Source organism: Cherax quadricarinatus, chromosome 57 (assembly GCF_038502225.1).
Source record: "Cherax quadricarinatus isolate ZL_2023a chromosome 57, ASM3850222v1, whole genome shotgun sequence".
NCBI lineage: Eukaryota > Metazoa > Arthropoda > Malacostraca > Decapoda > Parastacidae > Cherax > Cherax quadricarinatus.
Window position 1 is genome coordinate 9,141,031 of NC_091348.1, and position 25,626 is coordinate 9,166,656.

General features: G+C 40.3%; 1 protein-coding gene across 1 annotated transcript in view; it reads left to right on the forward strand.

The window, feature by feature from the left end:
* The window catches only part of Dora (zinc finger SWIM domain-containing dorado), a 506,090-nt gene that overhangs the window by 107,450 nt on the left and 373,014 nt on the right, over nt 1–25,626 (forward strand). Inside the window, exon 10 of the mRNA XM_070097330.1 lies at nt 15,402–15,597. Within this exon, the coding sequence (XP_069953431.1) occupies nt 15,402–15,597 (196 nt within the window). The remainder of the gene's footprint in view (nt 1–15,401; nt 15,598–25,626) is intronic.

Genomic DNA, 25,626 nt, shown 5'->3' on the forward strand with positions numbered 1-25,626 from the left:
TACCAATTTTCGTCCGAGACGCGCTCACATGTTCCGCCGGTGGCATTGTTTACCAGCCAGCCTCCGCGGTAACATCCAAGCATACAATCGGAATATTTCGTATTATTACAGTGTTTTCGGTGCTTTTTCTGGAAAATAAGTGACCATGGGCCCCAAGAAAGCTTCTAGTGCCAACCCTACAGCAATAAGGGTGAGAATTACAATAGAGATGAAGAAAAAGATCATTGATAAGTATGAAAGTGGAGTGCATGTCTCCGAGCTGGCCAGGTTGTATAATAAACCCCAATCAACCATCGCTACTATTGGTGGTACAGCTGCTGCTGCTGCTGCACTGTCAGCTGCTGCTGCTGCTGCTGCACTGTCAGCTGCTGCTGCTGCTGTAGCACCGTTGTTGGTGTGGCTTATTGAGAATACCAAGAAACAATTAACCCCCGAGGATTTGCCACCCAGGATAACCCAAAAAAGTCAGTGTCATCGAAGACTGTCTAACTTATTTCCATTGGGGTCCTTAATCTTGTCTCCCAGGATGCAACCCACACAAGTCGACTAACACCCAGGTGAACAGGGAAAAATGCCTGGAACTAGTGCTCATATTGGTGAATTTAAAGCCAGCAAAGGTTGGTTTGAGAGATTTAAGAATCGTAGTGGCATACACAGTGTGATAAGGCCTGTTCTGGAAGAAAATGCCAAACAGGACCTACAGTACTCAGGAGGAAAAGGCACTCCCAGGACACAGTGTCTCATCAGTCATTGCTGCATCTTCAATAAAGGTAAGTGTCAGTTATTCTTCATTTAGTAGACTAGTACATGCACAATATATACTGTGCATGTACTACTCTACTATTGTGCATGTATCCTTCTCTTTGTGTGTGGGAAAATGTATATTTCATGTGGTAAAATTTTTTTTTTCATACTTTTGGGTGTCTTGCACGGATTAATTTGATTTCCATTATTTCTTATGGGGAAAATTCATTCACATAGCGATTATTTCGCATAACAATTACCCCTCTTGCACGGATTAAAATCGTTAACCGGGGGTCCACTGTACTACTCTACTATTGTGCATGTATCCTTCTCTTTGTGTGTGGGAAAATGTATATTTCATGTGGTAAAATTTTTTTTTTCATACTTTTGGGTGTCTTGCACGGATTAATTTGATTTCCATTATTTCTTATGGGGAAAATTCATTCACATAGCGATTATTTCGCATAACAATTACCCCTCTTGCACGGATTAAAATCGTTAACCGGGGGTCCACTGTATATATATATATATACTGTATATATATATATATATACAAGGTGAAATTAACAGCAAAGGCATCTGGTGCGCACTCAGATCATTACTGTCAAATTCTCAGAATGCGGAGGGAACGTGAACACGAAAAAAAAAAATTCTGAAAAACTAATCAGTTTTAACAAACAGTTGACAATTTCCTTCATCCCGGACATCTAGTTATACAGGCTATGTACATTTAAACCCAATTCTGCGAGGGTGAGGTTTACATATGCAGAATGGTTATCATCTCTGGGAGGATCGAATTCCTCTGCAATGGCTAACACATGCTTTGGCTGAGGGAGATCTGAACGAGTATCTACAAAAGATACTTGTGGGTTTCTCATTACTTGTCGAGTACGCAAGGAGTAACGGCATTCAGGTTGAATATCTGACTGAGTATTTGAGGTAGAGGGTACAGAGTCAAGAGGATTTTCAGCATCTGTTACATTAGTCTGGGTAGCAATATCATCAACATCGCATACTAATTTCATGTGATCTAAATGCGATTCTTTGTACTTACCAGTACTAATTTCTCTAACCTTATACTTATTGCCAGAGATATGTTCTACAACTCGATAAGGGCCAACAAACTTTTGATCGAGCTTAGGCATTTCGGATGTTTTGTTGAAATTTGTCAGCATTACTCTCGAACCTACTCTAACTTTTGATGGTTTAGCACGGCTATTAGTTACTCTAGTAAATTCTGCTGTTGATTTATGAAGTGTTTCACGGATTCTTCAAAAAACACTAAGCTATGCTGGTACGAGTTGCTATGAAATCATCAGGGTTGTAATTGGGTTTCGGAGTGGAATATAACAACTCATAGGGTAAACGCTTGTCTACACCATACAATGCATAATGTGGAGTATCACCTATGGAAGCATTGTAAGCAGAATTTATGGCACATTGAACATCTGGTATAACTTCATCCCAAGTTTCACTATTGGGGTTGATAGTGGCTCTCAAAACATCAAGTACTTTCTTATTGGTTCGTTCAGCTAACCCATTACTGGCAGGATGATGAGGAACAATGGTGGATTTAGAGATCTTGTACAAAGTACACAAATTTTCAAGAATCTCATTACAGAATTCACCTCCATTATCTGTTACTAAGGACTTAGGGGTGGTATGCCTGCAGATAATGCGTTCTTTAAACGCTTTAGCTACTGTCTTGGCAGTCTTATCTGCAATAGGAACTAACTCACTGTATCTGGTGAAATGGTCTACCGTAACACACAGATGTTTGTTGCCTTGGAGGGAACATTTAAAATTGGTTAACAAATCAAGGACAACTCTTTCCCACGGTTCGCTAGTGGTTGGGTACACTTGGATTGGATTAGGACCATTCACATTTCCTTTATGTTGCATACAAACACTACATTTCTTAACATACTCTGAAATGTCAGTTGCCATACGTGGCCAAAAGTATTTCATTCTGGCTTGTTTCACAGAACGATCCATACCAGGATGTGCAACACCTGGTGCATCAAGAACTAGCTGTAGAGCTACATTCACTAGTGACTGTGGAATTACTAACTGGTACACTCTTCTACTTGGAGTACCCAACTCGGCTGTTCGATACAGTAATTCTTGGCTCATTACAAAGTCACTGATGGGTGCTGGTGGCTTCACAGTAAGAATAGGATCTTCCTGGAGCAGGAATCAAATCACACCAGAACACATGGGATCTGTTCTTTGCACATTCTTTGCGTCCTCTGCAGCAAATGGAGGATCTGCAGTAACTACACTTACGTGTCGCGATAAAGCATCTGCGGCTATGTTTGACTTGCCTGGTAAATGTTCAAAAGTGGGATTGAACTCTTGGGTAGTCAAGGTCCATCTGGCTAACCTTCTAGTAGGTTGTTTGTTCTGGAATAAAGGTATCAGTGGTGCATGGTCTGTCAAGACATGAACAGGGTACTGGTAAATAATGTCTCGGAAGTGCTTCAAAGACCATACTATTGCTAAAGCTTCTTGCTCCGTTACTGTATAATTACGTTCAGCCTTCGTAAGGACTCTACTAGCAAATCCAACTGCATTGTACTTGCCATCAGTCTTCTGTGCTAGTACGGCACCTATGCCAATTGAACTACCATCAGTTGTTAGATAGAAATGCTTAGAAAAATCTGGAAATTTCAAAATGGGACCAGACCTTAGCTTTTCTTTTAGTGTCTGGAATGCTCTTTCTTGACTGAAGGTCCAAACGAAAGGAGTATCTTTCTTAAGCAATTCAGTTAGAGGAGCTGCTATTGAAGAAAAATTAGCAATGAAAGATCTGTAGAAACCTGCTAGACCCACAAAGGATCTTACAGCATCAGCAGTTTTGGGGGATGGAATACTTAGTACTGGCGTTACTTTACTTTGATCAGTCGTAACCCTTCTAGGAGTGACTACGTGACCAAGAAACTTAATTTCTGATCTGAAAAATTGACATTTGGATAGTTTGATCTTTAAATTGGCTTCTTCAAGCTTACCAAGTACTATATCAAGTCTTTTCAGGTGTGTATCCACATCTTCGGACATGACGATTATGTCATCTAAGTACACCATAAGTGCTTTACCTATAAGACCTCTAAAGATATTGGTCATGAGTCTAGAGAACGTGATAGGAGAGGATCGTAATCCAAAAGCCATTCGAAGGAAGTGATAATGACCTGTGGGAGTGGAGAATGCAGTTAACTCTTGGCTGTCCTCGTGAAGAGGGACTTGCCAAAACCCTTGTAACAAGTCCAGGGTCGAGAAGACTTTGTTATCTCCGATATTGTGTAAAAGATCACCTAGTACAGGAAGTGGGAAGCGATCTGGAATAGTTTTCGCATTTAACTTCCTAAAGTCAATCACCGGGCGCCAAGTACCATCCTTCTTAGGCACCAGGATTAAGGGCGCATTCCAGGGTGAATTACTATGTGCAATAACTCCATCATCGAGCATTTGATTGATCAGTTCTTCTGCGACAGCAACTTGGGAATGAGGCATTCTGTACACAGGTATATAGATAGGTCTAGTACCAGGTTCAAGTGGAATACGATGGGACAATAAGTTTGTTATACCCATCTTCTCACCTGGTAAGGCAATGGCTCTACGATGTTTGTTCAACAGCGTCAACAAGCGCTTGACTTCGTCTGGGAAGCCAGTGGGAGCTGAGTCTTTCTCCTCAACTGGTGGAATGGATTGATCCAGTGGAGTGGATGAGGTCTCCCCTGTTGAAATAGCACCGACCCACTGGTCAGGTGGCACGTCATCCTGTACTTGAACAGGGTAAAGATAGTGAACTAGGTATTTGCTCTGAGACGAACACTGTGACCCGAAGTGTTAGCAAGGAATAAATGGATCTTACTGTCTCTTACAACATGTAAGGAAGGTTCAACAAATAAACCCTTGACCTTGCAGGAATCACTGTCAACTAGGACGTTATCACCATCTGGAACATTAGGAACAACAACAGACACTCTAGTGAGAGCACTAGCCGCAACAGAGACGTCTTTCTGCAGACGGCATGTGACATCAACAAGAGATGGCATTACTAGTTTCAAGTAATCGTTTTCCGACAAGGCATCCCCTGTGGAGAAACTACTACTTGGACTAGCAGTCATTGCAGGGATAGGCTGTGCACTCAAGGCAGTCTGAGTGTCCTCGGACACTTGAGGCAATACACTATCTTGCATGTCTGAAGGTGTAGGTAGAACACAGATGGGAGTGACAGAGTTACCAGTGCCTGACCGCTTGGGTATGCTACTGGAGAATGCATTGGCTTGTAAGGACTTAATGCGTACATCATACTCTGCGGCAATATGGCAGATTTCTGATCCAAGCTGGTAACCCCAAAATGGAACGATCAAGTCGTCAATTTGGGCATGCCATCGGTAAGGGTCGAGCACAATGCGTAAGTATCACATGGAAGCAAATCCCAGTAGAAGGTCACTAGGGAAAGTAATCTGGTCTTTAACAAGAAAAGCAGCAGTAAAGTCTCTGCCTTGGATTGTAAAGGTGAGCGAAGTCTGACCTCGGACTCGCAGAAGGGAACCAGCTACTCCACTAAGGGAGGTTACAGTAGTTGGTTCGACGAGGAGGATATGGCGTAACTGCTTCTCTTTAAACAAGCTAGACCTGATTATATTAACTTGCACACCAGAGTCCATGAACACTTGAACGGGCGCATTATGGATAGAAGCTTGTACCAAAGGTCCTATTGTTTCGTTAGGAGTTATGTGCAAACAGAAAGGTGGGTTGTCATCGGAGAAGGCATTTTCTACTTCATCCCCAAATTCCTCTATGTCAGAGACGTGTGAAGCAACCTCAGCAGCAGGGTTGTCATTCTCAAGACTGGCTAAGGCTTCATAGGAATTTTGAACTGGGATGGTGTACTCATTATCACCTACTGTCACGACTGGATGAGTAGACTGGGGTGCTTGGATTCCCCTGAATTGGAAGAATGAGCCTGGTTCTGGTTAGTTTGAGAACCATGACGTCTGTTTCCTCTCCTGGCTCTGCGGTTGGAACGGCCACGGAAATATCTAGAGTACTGCAGGTTGTAGAGAGCATTGCACTCAGATGTGTCATGTCCATGTATTCTATGATAAGTACAGTAGGGAAGATCTGACTGGTACTCATCATCAGTACGCCTCCTCTTAGGGTGACTATCAGGACAGTTAATTGCAATATGGCCACAGTAACCACAATTGTAGCAAGTTCTTTGACTGTGGGTACTGTACATACTACGGGTGCTACGGGAATGATGGCTCTTAACACTAGCTTTGGATGATGGATGCGAGTGATTAAGGTTGGGAGTTTTGGTAGTAGCACAAACTGGAGGAAGTACAGGAGTAGACAAAGTGGTTGGCGTAGACTTTCGATAAGGGAAGGTTCCCTCGGGACACAAATTTCGTACATGGATGAGAGCTGCGAGCGGTCCCATAGTAGCATCTAGAGGACTTGAATTGTACACATACATAGATGTCGGTGGCATTAGTTGTTTGATAACTCTGAATGCTGCAAATTTAGCAAACCCTTCACGGGCTGGTTTATCACTATTTTTAAGGTACTTGGAATTTTGACCCGCTCTAACGAATGAGGACATAAGGTTATTTAGACGAAGGGCAAACCCATCTAATGACTCCTCTGGCCTCGAAGCTGTGCACACTAATTCTTTGAGAATGACAAAAGGATCGGTTTCTCGCATCGATTCAAGATAGTTACGGATTAACTGTTCATAATCTTGCCACCTGGTTAGGTCTTGAAAGTCCTTCATACGAATTAAGTTAAACACGTGAGGCGGCTGGAGAACGGGCTAGACTCTCCTTTCCGATACTGATTAAACAACTCTCAGATGGAAGACCAACTGAAGCATTAGCTCTGGCTCGAACAGCGGTAAACCAACCTTCTAGATTGTCTGGATTACCATTGAACAATGGCATAGCATCATACGGATCACGACTGAAATTACGCAGACTAGAAGTCGGAGTGTGTCTATTATTTGATACAGGATTACTCGAATTGTGAACTGATGCATCAGTGGTTGTACTAGCAGCATGTGCTGAGGCATCACTTGAGAAGACTTGAGACATATTTACAAAATGTAAAACAAGAATTTAGAGAAACAAAAGAAAACGTAACTGAGGAACACACAACACAATGAACTTAAATGGGAAGAAAATGCTTAACTATTCTGCATAAGTAATTAAAAATTGACAGGTCACACAGCAAGCAAGGAAACTCACACAAGAAAATACTCAACTGAATAAAAAACACTTTGAAAATCAAGAGAACTTGTACTTTACTCAAATCTAATTTACTCAAATTTTACTTTAAATTGGATTAATGGCACAGTGAGTTGTCTTTACTCTCAGTGCAATAGGGAAATTCAACAATAAAATGATGAAACAATCAAAAATGTTAAATTGGACTCAATAAAGCTTGTGCAAAATTAAGACAAACTGGGAGAACAATTCACTAAAAAGAAAATAAAATGGTACACAAAGAATAAAATATTATGCACAGAACAGAGCATAAGAAACTGCACTGAAATAAACTGTAGCAATATTGCAAATAACAATTGCTAATCAAGAGTACTGCACAACATTACTTAAAATTTCTGAAAGAAAAAATTTTAATGACAACACAATGCTTGCACAAGAATTATTGCAAAATGAGTCAATGTGCAATAATAGAAAAAAAATTACACACACAAGAAAACACTGTTTACAAGATTAAAAAAAAATATTAGCAAGGAATGAACTGAGTGAACACTTTAACTCTTAACTGCAGCTTAAGCAACACTTAACAAGCAAAAGAACAATTTACTTTAAATGAACAACTTAAAAATTGCACTAAGAGTGAATTTGTTCAATGAAACATGAAAAATAATAGTAGATGCAAAACACAGAACAAAAGGGTTTGAACACTTACAGTGATGCAGAACACAACACATCAACATAAACACAATACTAGAATTTTCTTTCTATGAAGCTTGATGTGTGAAAAATTTGGAAAATAATTTCTTGCTTGCACAAAATAATGGCACTATTGTCTGTGGAGATAAGACAAATTAGGCACTGGCTGAATGAAAAGAATTAACACAAAAATGTTCAACACACAGAAAACTAAACAAGAATACACAAATACTGGGAGGAAAATATAACTGAGACAACACTGAGTTGTGATGCAGAATACAAGGTAATAAATTACTGAATTACTTCACTGGAATACTATGAACACAAGGTGATTCTGAAGTGGAAACACAAGTTCAATACTGCTTATATTTTGCACACACAAAGGAAAAAACTCTAAGGTACTTACTTCAAGTATATAAAAAAAAAAGAAGCACAACACAACAGATACGAAATTATGCACGAAAATTAACACTGAATTAAGAAGATAAAAAATATTGCAATCAGTATATAATAAACACTGAGTCAAATCGAGAGTCACTGAATGTCACTGGTGGCCTGGTGGTTAACGCTCTTGCTTCACACGGTGAGGGCCTGGGTTCGATTCCCAGCCAGAGTAGAAACATTGGGCGTGTTTCTTTCCACCTGTTGTCTATGTTCCCCATCAGTAAAAAATGGGTACCTGGGTGTTAGTCGACTGGTGTGGGTCGCATCCTGGGACAATGACCTAATTTGCCCGAAATGCTCAGCATAACAAGTGGCTTTCTATGTAGTAGTATGTCATTGTTGTCAGCTAGGACTGTATACCATGTACATGTACTTGTAGTAAATAAAGATTATTATTATTATTATTATTATTATTATTATTATAAGAAAAATCACTGGAAACAAAAAGAAATGTCTCAACACTCGCAAATGTCTCTATGAAAAATATTATCACTGTAACGACTTGGTGAAGAATTAGGTAGAAGGTCGTGGATGTTTATGTCCTCTCGTGGCTGGCTACTGTCCACATGTGATCGTAGAATTGCGCTTACATCAACGATAGACTTCACACAGGAGGCTTTTAACGATGGTGCAAAACACACACTAGCTCTTGACCCCCTATGTTGTCCTTAAAATATGGTGCTAGTACCCGTAGTAAGAGTACCAAAACACAGTGGTAGTGGTTGGGTGAGTGGGTGAATGGCTGAGTGAGGCGGCTGAGGCCAGTGTCGAGTGAGTGGGCTGAAACAGGGCTAAGGCCTAGACCGCGTGGTAACTGGCCTATGGGATGAACGGCGTAAGCCTCACTGGGGACACCCTCACTGGCGCGAAGATATTTCTAAGCCGACTGGCTTAAAAACAACCCACAAAATACCACAACACCACAGGGATGAAAAAGCACTCAGAATGGCTTGGAGCTTGAGCACAAAGCGATGAAGACTGTACTCACGTGGCTTGCTTGAGTACTGGGGTAAGACACCTGGGTTAGTCACCTGGGTTAGGTGCTGGCTGGCTTGTCTTAACCCTTCACACAGAATAGCTTGATAACTTCTAACGATGAGCACAGCAGGGGTGGAAAGCTGGCTTGGCAGGCAAAAACTGGATGGAGTAGGCTAGGCTGACTGACTCCCTCACCACAGACTGGTTGCTGGCTTATTTTGCACACTCGGGTCAACCCCTCGGGAGTGATGCAAATAAGCAGATAAACACTAATACAAGGAGACTGACCAGTGAATAATGTAGTGGCTGGTAGATGCTTGATTGAGGTAGCTGGCTTGGCTAGGTCGGCCTACTGGCTACACGAAATGGCCGTCTTGCTGCTCGAAAGAAATCTCCATACATCGGCGTAATTATCAATTTTACGCCCACACCGCTGTCACCAAATTGTCGTGTGGGGTTCGGTAAGGAGATAAGAGGGTTGAAGGTAGACACACTTGTTGGATGGTAACGATATATATATTGTCAGACTGTGGTAATGGGAGATGGAGCCCAGCCTGCCATGTTCTGCCTTCTATGCCTATGCGTCGACTGAGAGGGAGGCAGCTCGTCTCACTGACTCATGCTGTATCCTGTGACATCATACAGTCACTTGGCCTAGGGATCTTCTATATAAAGCACATGGATGGTACTATGATGCTCATATAATCTATGCATACAACACATATAAGGGGATCAGCAACTATGCTGACAGTATTATACCTGCCTTCCATTTTGAATTCATCATCACATAAAAATTCAAAGATTTACCCTATTTCTTGGATGATAAAATATAAGCAGGAATGATTAATCATGGTTTATGGCTTCTCTATAATTGCATCAAACCTAAAAAGAATCATGAAGAGGAGAGGAGATTCGTATAGTGACGATGAATAGGAGATGAGTGAAATTCTAAAAGAACAGTATGAGTCGGTGTTCAGCAACCCACGAAATGACAGCAGAATTATTTTTGACTCCAGAAGAAGGCCGCACAGACCATCTAACTAACATTAGTACAAATCCCATAGATTTTGATAAAGAATTGGACAACATACCCACTCACTCAGCACCTGGACCAGATTCATGGAATGCTCTGTTTATAAAGAAGTGCAAAGTACCATTAGCACTAGCACTCAGCATTCCTTGGAGAAAGAGCTTAGATCTAGGTGAAATACCAAAGACCTTAAAGAGTGCAGACATAGCTCCTTTACGTAAGGGAGATAGTAGAGCACTAGCTAAAAATTACCGACCAGTAACCCTAACTTCTCACATCATAAAAATCTTTGAAAAAGCGATGAGACGGCAGATTACAAATTTTATGGACCAGCACAACCCGAACCAGCACGGTTTTAGAGCAGGATGATCATGCCTGTCACAGCTGCTGAACCATTATGACAGAATTGCGGAGGCATTGGAAGACTACCAAAATGCAGATGTGATTTACATGGATTTTACAAAGGCGTTTGACAAATGCAATCATGGAGTGATAGCACACAAAATAAGGGCCATGGCCATTACGGGAAAGGTAGGCATATGGATTTTTGGGTTCCTAACACACACAACACAAAAAGTAGTAGTGAACAGAGCAAGATCCAGCATCAGCGAGGCCAAAACCTCAGTGCCCCAAGGTACTGTCCTGGCACCTCTGCTGTTTCTCATCCTCATAGCAGACATAGATAAAAACACCCAGCACATTTTTGTAACATCATTTGCGGATAACACTAAAATAAGCATGAAAGTCACTACGATAGGGGACAGTGAAAAATTACAGGAAGACATAAGCAGGGTTTTCCAGTGGGCAGTCGAGAACAACATGACGTTCAGTGGTGATAAGTTCCAGCTGCTTAGGTATGGAAAGAATGAAGAACTCAAGAGAATCACCAAATAGAACGAAGGGAACACGTAAAAGACCTGGGAATAATTATGTCAGCTGACCTTTCTTTTAACCCTTTGACTGTTTTGGCCGTACACCTACCATCCGACTTACGACCGAGTTCGATTCCGAGAAACCGGTCGTAAGTCGAAATGGTCGTAAGTTGAACCTTACTACTGAATAACAACAAAACATTTTTGTAATGACTTTATTTTATTGTTTTATTTTAGTATTTCATGTTTTACTTTACTTTTTATGTTGTTAGTACTGTATTTTATACTGTAAGGTTTAGGATAAACACTGTGTACAACAGAAATAGTTGTTTATTTCCTAGAAATTTGGCATAAAAAACATGGTTGTAAGTTGAGTGGTCGTAAGTCGAGCAGGTCGTAAGTCTGATGGTAGGTGTATATATATGTCTTACGAGGTACCGTGTTTGACGTATATATAGTACTCATAAATTCTAGCGGCTTCAAATCAAGCAGGAGAAAGCTGGTAGGCCCACATGTGAGAGAATGGGTCTGTGTGGTCAGTGTGCACCATATAAAAAAAATCCTGGAGCACGCACTGCATAATGAGAAAAAAAAAACTCCAACCATTTTGTTTAATTAAATGCAGACTTTGTGGTCTATTTTCGTATAATATTTATGGTTGTATTCTCGTTTTTTTGGTCTCATTTGATAGAATGGAAAACACATTATAGAAATAGAGGTGATTTTGATTGGTTTTACTATAAAAAAGAACCTTGAAATGGAGCTCATAGTAGGGGAATTGTTTGATTTTTACCGATGTTCAAAAGTAAACAAATGATGTCATTGTCCAATAAATGTTCAACTAGCCATTCTAATATGCAGTCATGAATGGGTTGACATTATTTGTACAATTATTACAATATTGCAGTAGTCTGCATAACAGTAAATCTTCTATTTTTTGTTTGAATAAAAATTCAAAATAGAAAGTAAGAGTAATATCAGAGGGGCCTGGAGACGTGACTGATGAACAAAGAAAATGTTATTTTCGAGCCAGGAATGTCTGCATTGTTCATTCTGGACCTTATTTTGAAATTGTCATATTTTTTCATTTGCATGAAATTGGCCAAATTGCAAATTTCTGACCACGTTATTGGGTAGTTGAAATTGGTAAATGGGCAGTTTCTTGTACTCAATCGATAGAAAAAATGGAGTTCTAAAGAAATAGCTATGAGTTTGGTCAACAGGAACAATGGAATTAGCCGAAAATAGGGCTCAAAGTGGGCGAAGTTGCCGATTTGTAAATATCGTCGAGGTCGCTAACTTCGCGAGAGCATAATTCCGTCAGTTTTCCATCAAATTTCGTTTTTTTTTTTTTGTGTCATTACAATCGGGAAAAGATTTCTCTATCATTTCATAAGAAACAATAATTTTTGTTTTTTTTGGAAATTTTGCGACACCAGGAGACACCTCAGGATTGCGGGTTGCGACAGTCGAAGGGTTAAAGACCATAACAAGACAAAGATCACCACAGCCAGGAGGATGACAGGATGGGTACTGAGAACTTTCAAAACAAGGGAAATACTAATGGAGATGGTGACACTCTTCAAATCGCTAGTGCTCCCTCACTTAGAATATTGCTCAGTGCTGATGGCCCCATTCAAAGCAGGAGAAATATCAGAGCTGGAACAAATACAGAGATTGTTTACGGTTCACATTGAGCCAGTAATGCACCTAAATTACTGGGAATGCCTTCAAGTCTTGAACATGTACTCATTGGAGCAGAGGAGAAATGCATGATAATATATACCTGGAAAGTACTCGAGGGCCTGGTCCCATATCTGCACACTGCCATAACAACTTACTGGTGTGAGAGAGATGGGAGGAAGTGTAAAATAAACCCAGTGAGGAGCAGGGGTGCAGTGGGCACAATAAGGGAACACCGTATCAACATCTGGGGTCCCAGACTATTCAACATCTTCCCAGAAGATATCAGAAACATGGCTGGAACAAGTGTAGAGCCTTCAAGAGGAAGCTGGACAAGTATCTTCATCTGGTGCCAGATCAACCAGGTTGTGATGGATATGTGGGGCAGTGGGCCTCCAGGAGCAACAGCCTGGTTGACCAGGCAAGCACCAGACGAGCCTGTCCCATGGCCGGGCAAAGAGAGTAGAGAAACTCTCAAAACTCTTCCAAGGTATATCGAAGGTATTTAAGATAGACCAGGCAATGTAGGGGGCCTTACCCAAAAATCAAATATTTCTGCTGCTTTGAGCCCAATTTCAAGTAACTTTTGGTCCTGAAACCGACCAAAATTATCTTATTTCAGTAGCATATCCTCCATTCTTATAAATGATAACAAGAAACAGATGAGGTGAACCATTGAATTGATGGGGGAGGGGGGGTAGTGCATTGAGGCATTTGTGGAGACAATGTTATCCATGGAGGCAAAAAAGGAAAAGTGTCAGTGCATAGTGGTACTAACACACTTATGTGAAGCTAGGGTTTTAAATGTTGCAGCAAGGAGGAAGCTGGAGACAATGGAGATGCCATGCTTGAGTTCAGTGTGTAGTGTGAATATTATGCAGAGAATTTGTAGTTTGGAGAATAAAAGGAAGCGCAAGGTTACTAAAAGTATTATCCAGAGGGCTGAGGAGCAGTTATTGAGGGGGGTTGAACATTTAGATAGGATGGAGCAAAGCAGGATAATTTGGAGGGTGTATAAATCTGTAGTGGAGGGAAAGTTGGATAGGCATTGTCCTAGGAAAGGTTAGAAGAAGGGATAAATGAGGTTTTTTGTATGTGAGGGGTTTGAACATCCACCAGGTGTGTGTGAACACATTAGATTGGAGTTAATGGAGGCAAGTGGTTTTTATGACTTGATATGCTGTTGGAATGTGAGCAAGGTAACATTTATGAAGGGATTCAGGGAAACCAGTTAGCTGGACCTGAGTTCTGGAGGTGGGAAATACAGTACAGTGGAACCTCAAATTTCGAACTTAATCTGTTCCAGGAGCTAGTTCTAAAGTTGAAAGTTTGAAAGGCGAAGCAATATTTCCCATAAGAAATAATGGAAATACAATTAATCCATTCCAGAAACCCAAAAATATTAAAAAAAAAAATACATTTTATAGATAGTATTACATATAGTTTTACATACACACAACAAATATAGTGTACAATTATTAATAAATTTAAATAAACATATAAAATAACATTTTTACTTACCTTTATTGAAGATTGGTGATGGCATCTGGAAGATAGGGAGGAGGAGAGAGGGAGTTCGGATTAGTGTTTGGAAGGGGAATCCCCCTCCATAAGGACTTTCGGTATCAAAGCCCTTTCTGGAGTTACTTCCCTTCTCTGTCTTTTAATGCCACTAGGACCAGCTTGAGAGTCACTAGACCCTTGTCTCACAAAATTACTGTCCACAGTCCTCTGTTTCTGGCGCCTCTTTAAGATTTCCCTAAAATGGGACATGGTTCTTTCTTGTTGCAAAGATGGCTTGTTTCAGCTTGCTCAGGGTGGTACTTCTCCACAAACATTTGGACATCATTCCACTTGGTGCAAATCTCCTTAATCTTTGAATTTTCATGCAACTTCCTTGCCTTTTCACAAATAATCGTCTCTGAGACACTATCACCTGCCATCTCTCTATCCTTGATCCACACCAGCAACAATAACTCAGCCTGATCGATTGTCTGTGGTCTTTTTTAGGTTAGCATATCAACACCTTTCGCAACATCAGCTTCCTTGATTTGTTCTTTCTTTGCCAGGATAGAAGCGATGGTTGACTTGTTTTTCCCATACATCCTGGCAAGCTCAACAAGTTGCACACCACTCTCATACTTCTGTATTATTTCCTTCTTCACATCTATGGTGTTTCTCACTTTCTTTACCACAAGGGTACCACTAGCAAGTTTCTTTGGGCCCATGGTAGCTTATTTCACAGTCCCACAAGCACTATACACAATGAATTAATTGTAGAATGTTTGACTGAGATTGCAGGTTAGTGCTCACTCAAGCATCAACAAAGCCAGACTGGCTCATGGTGCCTGCGCGGGGACACGGACAGAGTGGGCTGGCGGACAGGTCCGGTACCCGGCGGTTCGAAAGAAGGGGCGAGTTTGATAATAGGGATAAAGTTGGTTAGAAAACAAGCCGTCGAAAGACGAAGAGTTCGATAAGCGATACGTTCAAAATTTGAGGTTCCACTGGATCTGCACTCTGAAGATGTGATGATATTTGGAGTTTAGAGAGGCATCTGAACTGTAATCTTGGCATGCCTCTGGCAAAACAGCGGTGGTGAAAGTGTTACTTTTTCTCAAGTCACCCTACCTCAGTGGAAGACTGCTGGTGTGTTAAAAAAATTATTTGTAATTTAAAAACTATTCATAAGTATATATAAATTTTAAATAATCTCATTTTTTCTAGCCCCTCGAGGTAAAGTTAGCAAACCAGGAGAGTGATCTAGTGGCCCTTCTTAAACGCCTACCTCTTGGGCCATTAGAATTGGCTGTGATTCGTGACAAGGCAGAGAAGATGAGATCGGGTATGCTCAAGACACGGGGTGAAGCACTCTTACCACTGATGTTAGCATCATTCCTTTTTGATGCTCTTGTTATTGCAGGTAAGTTTTTCTCTTTTCACAATGTAGAATGTAATAAATTTACATAACTAAAAGTAATATTCTTTTCATGTGAATGGTTAGTTGGCTGGTAATAGGAAGCTATGATATACATATACAGTTTGTTATAGAGGTTTGGGAACTTTTGCCCGAGAGTTTAAGCATCTTTAAGAGAACCTGTAACTCTTAGTGGCTTTGTGGTCATTAGAATGTGAAAAAATTTTTAAATACAAAGTAATCCATTATTTGGTACACCTACCATCTGAGTTATGACCGAGTTCGGTTCCGAGAAACTGGTCGTAAGTCAAAATGTTTGTAAGTCGAACTTTACTACTGAATATCAACATAACATTTTTGTAATGACTTTATTTTATTGTTTTATTTTGGTATTTCATGTTTCACTTTACTTTTTATGCTGTTAGTACTGTATTTTATACTGTAAGGTTTAGGATAAACACTGTGTACAACACAAACACTTGTTTATTTCCCAGAAATTTGGCATAAAAAACACAGTCGTAAGTCGAGTCATCGTAAGTCGAGCACGTCGTAAGTTGGATGGTAGGTGTATTGCAAAGGTTTCATATTGAGAGGATACAGTGAACCTCGGCTTACGAATTTAATCCGTTTCATGACCTTGTTCGTATCCTGATTTGTTCGTATGCTGAGTCAATTTTCCTCATTTAAATTAATTGAAATGCAATTAACCCTTAAACTGTCCAAACGTAGATCTTCGTTTTTCCAACATTTGAAAGTATGTAAAAAAGTAGATCTTTTTTTTTTTTTTTACATTTGAAAACATGTAAAAAAACTTTGATTTACTTTTTTTTTTGTTATATTTGAAAATATCTAGGTAGTAGGTTGGTAGACAGCAACCACCCAGGGAGGTACTACCGTCCTGCCAAGTGAGTGTAAAACGAAAGCCTGTAATTGTTTTACATGATGGTAGGATTGCTGGTGTCTTTTTATTCTGTCTCATACACATGCAAGATTTCAGGTACGTCTTGCTACTTCTACTTACACTTAGGTCACACTTCACATACATGTACAAGCATATATACACGCACCCCTCTGGGTTTTCTTCTATTTTCTTTCTAGTTCTTGTTCTTGTTTATTTCTTCTTACCTCCATGGGGAAATGGAACAGAATTCTTCCTCCGGAAGCCATGCGTGTTGTAAGAGGCGACTAAAATGCCAGGAGCAAGGGGCTAGTAACTCCTTCTCCTGAATATATTACTAAATGTAAAAGGAGAAACTTTCGTTTTTCCTTTTGGGCCACCCCGCCTCGGTGGGATACGGCCGGTGTGTTGAAAGAAAAGAAAGATTTGAAAATATGTAAAAAAAAAAAAAACGTAGATCTACTTTTGGAGCACTTCGCATGTGAACGTAGATCTGCTTGGACAGTTTAAGGGTTAATCTGTTCCAGCCTCTCAGGAGGCATGACAGAATAATGCTAATATCAACTCTACGGCTTAGTTATCTATCACAGTTCATCTAATATGACATAATAAACAATATTATAACATAGAAACTTGATATATACTCTAGAATGAATAAAATAGGCCATAATATGGCAAGTGATGGCGATGCCGGCAGCGGCAGAAAGCATCCGCCACTTACTCTCCCACTCTAGTATCTTCCCAGTCCATAACCCTACACCTAGCTTGTGTTTATCTATGATTAATGGTGAGGTTGTCACATATGTAACCACTGGTGTGGTAAGACAGATGCACATATATATAGGTGAAGACATGATCACTGTGGCCACAGTGGTGGTGGTGGTGGCAGTGGCGGCAGCCACAGTGGTGATGGCGGCCACGGTGGTGGTGGTGGCCATGGTAGTGGTGGTGGCAGCGGTGGCCACAGTGGTGGTGGTGGCCATGGTGGTGGTGGCGGCGGCGGTGGCCACAGTGGTGGTGGTGGTGGCAGCAGCAGCCACAGTGGTGGTAGTGGAGGCAGCCACGGTGGTGTTGGCGGTGGCCACAGTGGTGGCGGTGGCCACACTGGTGGTGGTGGTGGTGGAGGCGGCCACAGTGGTGGTGGTGGCAGCCAGCTGCCTCACTATGCTGCTGCCTTCTTCATTTCTCTAACGTTTTTCATAGTTTTTAATCACTTCTTGACCATCTTGCTGATTGTACACGAATACTTTCTCTTTGGGGGAGGCATTGTGCAAGAAATTTGTACAATATAAGACAAAATTGTGCATCCCAAGGGTCTGCTGTGGTCACTCAGAGCAGCACACCTCTTATTCCTTTTGACCCTTGGTTGGCACTGAGATAGCAGTGGTGTAGCAGTATCTACAACCACCCAGAGGGTTACCAACTTGTATTTTGAAGCTTTTGCCACAAAAATATTAAAAAAAAAAATATGAAAAATGTCTAAAAATGACAACATATTATTATTACTGTTGTATTATTATTATTATTATTATTATTATTTTTTTTTCAACAAGTTGGCCGTCTCCCACCGAGGCAGGGTGATCCAAAAAAGAAAGAAAATCCCCAAAAAGAAAATGCTTTCATCATCATTCAACACTTTCACCACACTCACACATAATCACTGTTTTTGCAGAGGTGCTCAGAATACAACAGTTTAGAAGCATATACGTATAAAGATACACAACATATCCCTCCAAACTGCCAATATCCCAAACCCCTCCTTTAAAGTGCAGGCATTGTACTTCCCATTTCCAGGACTCAAGTCCGACTATATGAAAATAACAGGTTTCCCTGAATCCCTTCACTAAATATTACCCTGCTCACATTCCAACAGATCGTCAGGTCCCAAGTACCATTCGTCTCCATTCACTCCTATCTAACACGCTCATGCACGCTTGCTGGAAGTCCAAGCCCCTTGCCCACAAAACGTCCTTTACCCCCTCTCTCCAACCCTTTCGAGGACGACCCTTACCTTCCTTCCCCTATAGATTTATATGCTTTCCATGTCATTCTACTTTGATCCATTCTCTCTAAATGACCAAACCACCTCAACAACCCCTCTTCTGCCCTCTGACTAATACTTTTATTAACTCCACACCTTTTCCTAATTTCCACACTCCGAATTTTCTGCATATTTACACCACACATTGCCCTTAGACAGGACATCTCCACTGCCTCCAACCGTCTCCTCGCTGCTGCATTTACCACCCAAGCTTCACACCCATATAAGAGTGTTGGTACTACTGTACTTTCATACATTCCCTTCTTTGCCTCCATAGATAACGTTTTTTGACTCCACATATACCTCAATGCACCACTCACCTTTTTTCCCGCATCAATTCTATGATTAACCTCATCCTTCATAAATCCATCCGCCGACACGTCAACTCCCAAGTACGTATCTGAAAACATTTACTTCTTCCATACTCCTCCTCCCCAATTTGATATCCAATTTTTCTTTATCTAAATCATTTGATACCCTCATCACCTTACTCTTTTCTATGTTCACTTTCAACTTTCTACCTTTACACACATTCCCAAACTCATCCACTAACCTTTGCAATTTTTCTTTAGAATTTCCCATAAGCACAGTATCATCAGCAAAAAGTAACTGTGTTACTTCCCATTTTGAATTTGATTCCCCATAATTTAATCCCACCCCTCTCCCGAACACCCTAGCATTTACTTCTTTTACAACCCCATCTATAAATATATTAAACAACCATGGTGACATTACACATCCCTGTCTAAGACCTACTTTTACCGGGAAGTAGTCTCCCTCTCTTCTACACACCCTAACCTAAGCCTCACTATCCTCATAAAAACTCTTGACAGCATTTAGTAACTTACCACCTATTCCATATACTTGCAACATCTGCCACATTGCTCCCCTATCCACTCTATCATATGCCTTTTCTAAATCCATAAATGCAATAAAAACTTCCCTACCTTTATCTAAATACTGTTCACATATATGCTTCAATGTAAACACTTGATCTACACATCCCCTACCCACTCTGAAACCTCCTTGCTCATCTGCAATCCTACATTCTGTCTTACCTCTAATTCTTTCAATTATGACCCTACCATACACTTTTCCTGGTATACTCAATAAACTTATTCCTCTGTAATTTTTACAGTCTCTTTTGTCCCCTTTCCCTTTATATAAAGGGACTATACATGCTCTCCGCCAATCCCTAGGTACCTTCCCCTCTTTCATGCATTTATTAAACAAAAGTACCAACCACTCCAACACTATATCCCCCCCTGCTTTTAACATTTCTGTCATGATCCCATCAGTTCCAGCTGCTTTACCCCCTTTCATTCTACGTAATGCCTCACGTACCTCCCCCACACTTACATTCTGCTCTTCTTCACTCCTAAAAGATGGTATACCTCCCTGACCAGTGCATGAAATTACCACCTCCCTTACTTCCTCAACATTTAAAAGTTCCTCAAAATATTCTCGCCATCTACCTAATACCTCCCTCTCCCCATCTACTAACTCCCCTACTCTGTTTTTAACTGACAAATCCATACTTTCCCTAGGCTTTCTTAACTTGTTTAACTCACTCCAAAATTTTTTCTTATTTTCATTAAAATTTCTTGACAGTGCCTCTCCCACTCTATCACCTGCTCTCCTTTTGCACTCTCTCACCACTCTCTTCATCTTTCTTTTACTGTCCATATACCTAAACTTATTTCCATTGGGGTCCTTAATCTTGTCTCCCAGGATGCAACCCACACCAGTCGACTAACACCCAGGTGAACAGGGAAAATGCCTGGAACTAGTGCTCATATTGGTGAATTTAGAGCCAGCAAAGGTTGGTTTGAGAGATTTAAGAATCGTAGTGACATACACAGTGTGATAAGGCCTGTTCTGGAAGAAAATACCAAACAGGACCTACAGTACTCAGGAGGAAAAGGCACTCCCAGGACACAGTGTCTCATCAGTCATTGCTGCATCTTCAATAAAGGTAAGTGTCATTTATTCTTCATTTAGTAGAGTAGTACATGCACAATATATATTGTGTATGTACTACTCTACTATTGTGCATGTATCCGTCTCTTTGTGTGTAGGAAAATGTATATTTCATGTGGTAAAATTTTTTTTTTCAAACTTTTGGGTGTCTTGCACGGATTAATTTGATTTCCATTATTTCTTATGGGGAAAATTCATTCACATAGCGAACATCTCTGCTTTTCTTATAACACTTCTGCTTTGTAAAAACCTCTCATAAGCTAACTTTTTCTCTTTTATCACACCCTTTACTTCATCATTCCACCAATCACTCCTCTTTCCACCTGCCCCCACCCTCCTATAACCACAAACTTCTGCCCCACATTCTAATACTGCATTTTTAAAACTATTCCAACCCTCTTCAACCCCCCCACTACTCATCTTTGCACTAGCCCACCTTTCTGCCTACAGTCGCTTGTATCTCCCCCGAACTTCCTCCTCCCTTAGTTTATACACTTTCACCTCCCTCTTACTTGTTGTTGCCACCTTCCTCTTTTCCCATCTACCTCTTACTCTAACTGTAGCTACAACTAAATAATGATCTGATATATCAGTTGCCCCTCTATAAACATGTACATCCTGGAGCCTACCCATCAACCTTTTATCCACCAATACATAATCTAACAAACTACTTTCATTACGTGCTACATCATACCTTGTATATTTATTTATCCTCTTTTTCATAAAATATGTATTACTTATTACCAAATCTCTTTCTACACATAGCTCAATTAAAGGCTCCCCATTTACATTTACCCCTGGCACCCCAGATTTACCTACTACTCCCTCCATAACATTTTTACCCACTTTAGCATTGAAATCCCCAACCACCATTACTCTCACACTTGATTCAAAACTCCCCATGCATTCACTCAACATTTCCCAAAATCTCTCTCTCTCCTCTACACTTCTTTCTTCTCCAGGTGCATACACGCTTACTATAACCCACTTTCCACATTATTATTATTATTATTATTATTATTATTATTGTTGTTGTTATAATTATTATTATTCTTAGGATGTATATATGTATTATTAATATTATTATTATTAATTTAGGGAACTAGAGCACAGATCCAATTCCCTAGATCAAGAGCCCATCACCATGTACATACTACTACTACTGATAATTATTATAATATTATAATAATAATAATAATAATAATAATAATAATAATAATAGGGGATAAAAGAGAGTGCAAAAATTATAGGGGGATAAGTCTGTTGAGTATACCTGGTAAAGTGTATGGTAGAGTTATAATTGAAAGAATTAAGAGTAAGATGGAGAATAGGATAGCAGATGAACAAGGAGGCTTTAGGAAAGGTAGGGGGTGTGTGGACCAGGTGTTTACAGTGAAACATATAAGTGAACAGTATTTAGATAAGGCTAAAGAGGTCTTTGTGGCATTTATGGATTTGGAAAAGGCGTATGACAGGGTGGATAGGGGGGCAATGTGGCAGATGTTGCAAGTGTATGGTGTAGGAGGTAGGTTACTGAAAGCAGTGAAGAGTTTTTACGAGGATAGTGAGGCTCAAGTTAGAGTATGTAGGAAAGAGGGAAATTTTTTCCTAGTAAAAGGAGGCCTTAGACAAGGATGTGTGATGTCACCGTGGTTGTTTAATATATTTATAGATGGGGTTGTAAGAGAAATAAATGCGAGGGTCTTGTCAAGAGGCGTGGAGTTAAAAGATAAAGAATCACACACAAAGTGGGAGTTGTCACAGCTGCTCTTTGCTGATGACACTGTGCTCTTGGGAGATTCTGAAGAGAAGTTGCAGAGATTGGTGGATGAATTTGGTAGGGTGTGCAAAAGAAGAAAATTAAAGGTGAATACAGGAAAGAGTAAGGTTATGAGGATAACAAAAAGATTAGGTGATGAAAGATTGGATATCAGATTGGAGGGAGAGAGTATAGAGGAGGTGAACGTATTCAGATATTTGGGAGTGGACGTGTCAGCGGATAGGTCTATGAAAGATGAGGTGAATCATAGAATTAATGAGGGAAAAAGGGTGAGTGGTGCACTTAGTAGTCTGTGGAGACAAAGAACTTTGTCCTTGGAGGCAAAGAGGGGAATGTATGAGAGTATAGTTTTACCAACGCTCTTATATGGGTGTGAAGCGTGGGTGATGAATGTTGCAGCGAGGAGAAGGCTGGAGGCAGTGGAGATGTCATGTCTGAGGGCAATGTGTGGTGTGAATATAATGCAGAGAATTCGTAGTTTGGAAGTTAGGAGGAGGTGCGGGATTACCAAAACTGTTGTCCAGAGGGCTGAGGAAGGGTTGTTGAGGTGGTTCGGACATGTAGAGAGAATGGAGCGAAACAGAATGACTTCAAGAGTGTATCAGTCTGTAGTGGAAGGAAGGCGGGGTAGGGGTCGGCCTAGGAAAGGTTGGAGGGAGGGGGTAAAGTAGGTTTTGTGTGCTAGGGGCTTGGACTTCCAGCAGGCATGCATGAGCGTGTTTGATAGGAGTGAATGGAGACAAATGGTTTTTAATACTTGACGTGCTGTTGGAGTGTGAGCAAAGTAACATTTATGAAGGGATTCAGGGAAACCGGCAGGCCGGACTTGAGTCCTGGAGATGGGAAGTACAGTGCCTGAACTCTGAAGGAGGGGTGTTAATGTTGCAGTTTAAAAACTGTAGTGTAAAGCACCCTTCTGGCAAGACAGTGATGGAGTGAATGATGGTGAAAGTTTTTCCTTTTCGGGCCACCCTGCCTTTGTGGGAATCGGCCAGTGTGATAGTAATAATAATAATAATAATAAAATAATAATAATAGCAATAACAGTAAGGAGAAACTTCAAAAGGTTGCCAGTATTGGTGCCACCAACGGCAAAACATTGGTAACCACTACTAGTACACTCTTCACCTGTCTAGACTTAGTAGTCTATTAGTATTAGGTTAAGACTACCCAAAATGCCTCGGAAGGATAGTGGCTTTCTTTGCTCCAATCATATTATATGTAAACACACATTGTAACCTTTGCAAAGAAATATTTTATTTATTTATTTAAGGAACCTCCCTTGAGGGAAAAGTTCGCATCCTGAAATTTTGTTCGTATCCAGAAGCAAAAATTCGACTGAATGACTTCGTATCCTGAAAAATTCGCATGGTGGGGCGTTCGTAACCCGAGGTTCCACTGTATATGGGAGGCATTTGAGCCTATAAACAGAATCAAACATTTAGGCAAAAACCACCCCAGTTTTTTTTTTCAAGAGTGTCCATTTAACCCTTAACCCTTTCAGGGTCCGTCCCGTAGATCTACGGCTTTGCGTTCAGGGTCCAAACCGTAGATCTACGTCATGAGCTCAGCTCACTCTGATAAACTGTGAGTGGTACATTTGGGCCTAGATATGAGAGAATACATCTATGTGGTATGTGTGCACCACATAAAACAGATCCTGCAGCACACTGTGTATAATGAGAGAAAAAAAACTGAAATCATGATTTTTCGATTAAAACAGCGACTTTGCAGTGTTTTTCGTATGTTTTTTATAGTTGTATTTGCGATTTCTTGGTCTCATTTGATAGAATGGAAGACATATTACAGAAATATAGATGATTTTGATTGGTTTTAGCACTGGAAATGGCTTGAAACTTAGCTCAAAGTAGCAGAAATGTTAAATTTTTGCCGATATTCAAGAGTAAACAAACGACCTCACACATCTAATACACGCCAGCTGGTGGGTCTAATATGCATTCACAAATATGGTGATGATATTTATACAATTATTACAGTATTGCATAACAGTAAATCTTCTATTTTTTGGTGTGAATAAAAATTCATTATGTGAATAAAAAATCAAAATGGAATTTATTTGTAAAGCCTCAAAACGTAACTAATGAACAGAGGAAATGTTAGTTTAGTTCCAGGAATACCTACATTGTTTATTCTGGACCCTATTTTGAAATTGGAATATTTTGAACTTTGTGTTAAATTGGCCAAATTAACAATTTCCGATCACTTTAATTTGTAGTTGAAACAGTTGACTTGGCGATTTCTTGTGCTCAATCGATAGAATAGAAGTAATACTAGTGAAATAGCTAAGAATTTGGTTGACTGGAATAATGTAATTGGCCTAAAATGGTAGTCAAAGTCGGCAAAATCGCTGATTTGTAAATATTGCTGACACATCAAAATTCGCGAGAGCATAATTTCGTCAATTTTCCATCAAATTTCGTACTTTTTGTTTTCTTTCCTTCACAAAAAGATTCTTTACTATTTCATAAGAAAAATAATTTTTTTTTTTTTTTTTAAATTCTTGGACACTGGGGCACCACTTCAGATTTGGGCCTTGGACCCTGAAGGGGTTAAACTGTTCACATGTAGATATACGTTGATGTGTGGCAGGCTCTGAACGTAGATCAATGATTTATTTTTCATTCCTTCAAATTTGGTGCATTAAGTCTGAGTTGCCTAGACATGAAAAAATGGGTCTGTGCACTCAGTGTGCGCACTATGAAAAAAAATCTGGGAGCACTTAGTACCCTGTGGGAGCACCAGTTCAACTGAGCGCCAGCTAGAGCAAATATCGTGGCAAACACCAAGGATTCACTGATGTCATGTCATATTAACACTCTCATTTTAAGAGGAAAGTAAAAATAGGTTAGATAAATGCATGAGTGGGTGTGAGTTGGACCTGACTAGCTTGTTCTACTAGGTCAGATGTCGTGCTCCTTCTTTCAGTGGATGTGACCTGACTAGGTGGGTTATTGGTCTAAGCCGGGGGGTTGACATGGACCTGCTTTGCATGGACCAGTAGGCCTGCTGCAGTGTTCCTTCTTTCTAATGTTCTTATGTATTTGGCTGGCTAGCTGGCTGGCTTTGGCTGTCTCTGTCTGTATCTGTCTATATCTCTGTCTATATCTCTGTCTATATCACTCTCTATTTGTATCTCTGTCTCTTACATGTACTCATAAATGCAGTTATTATATATAATGTAAATTACCTAGGATAACCCAAAAATTCCAGGCCAAATGCTATACAGTGTTTGTAGATGTAAGACATAAATAAACATGATGCAGGCAATAGTATCACTTGCTCAGCAATCAGGGAGCTGCCCATACACCACAAACC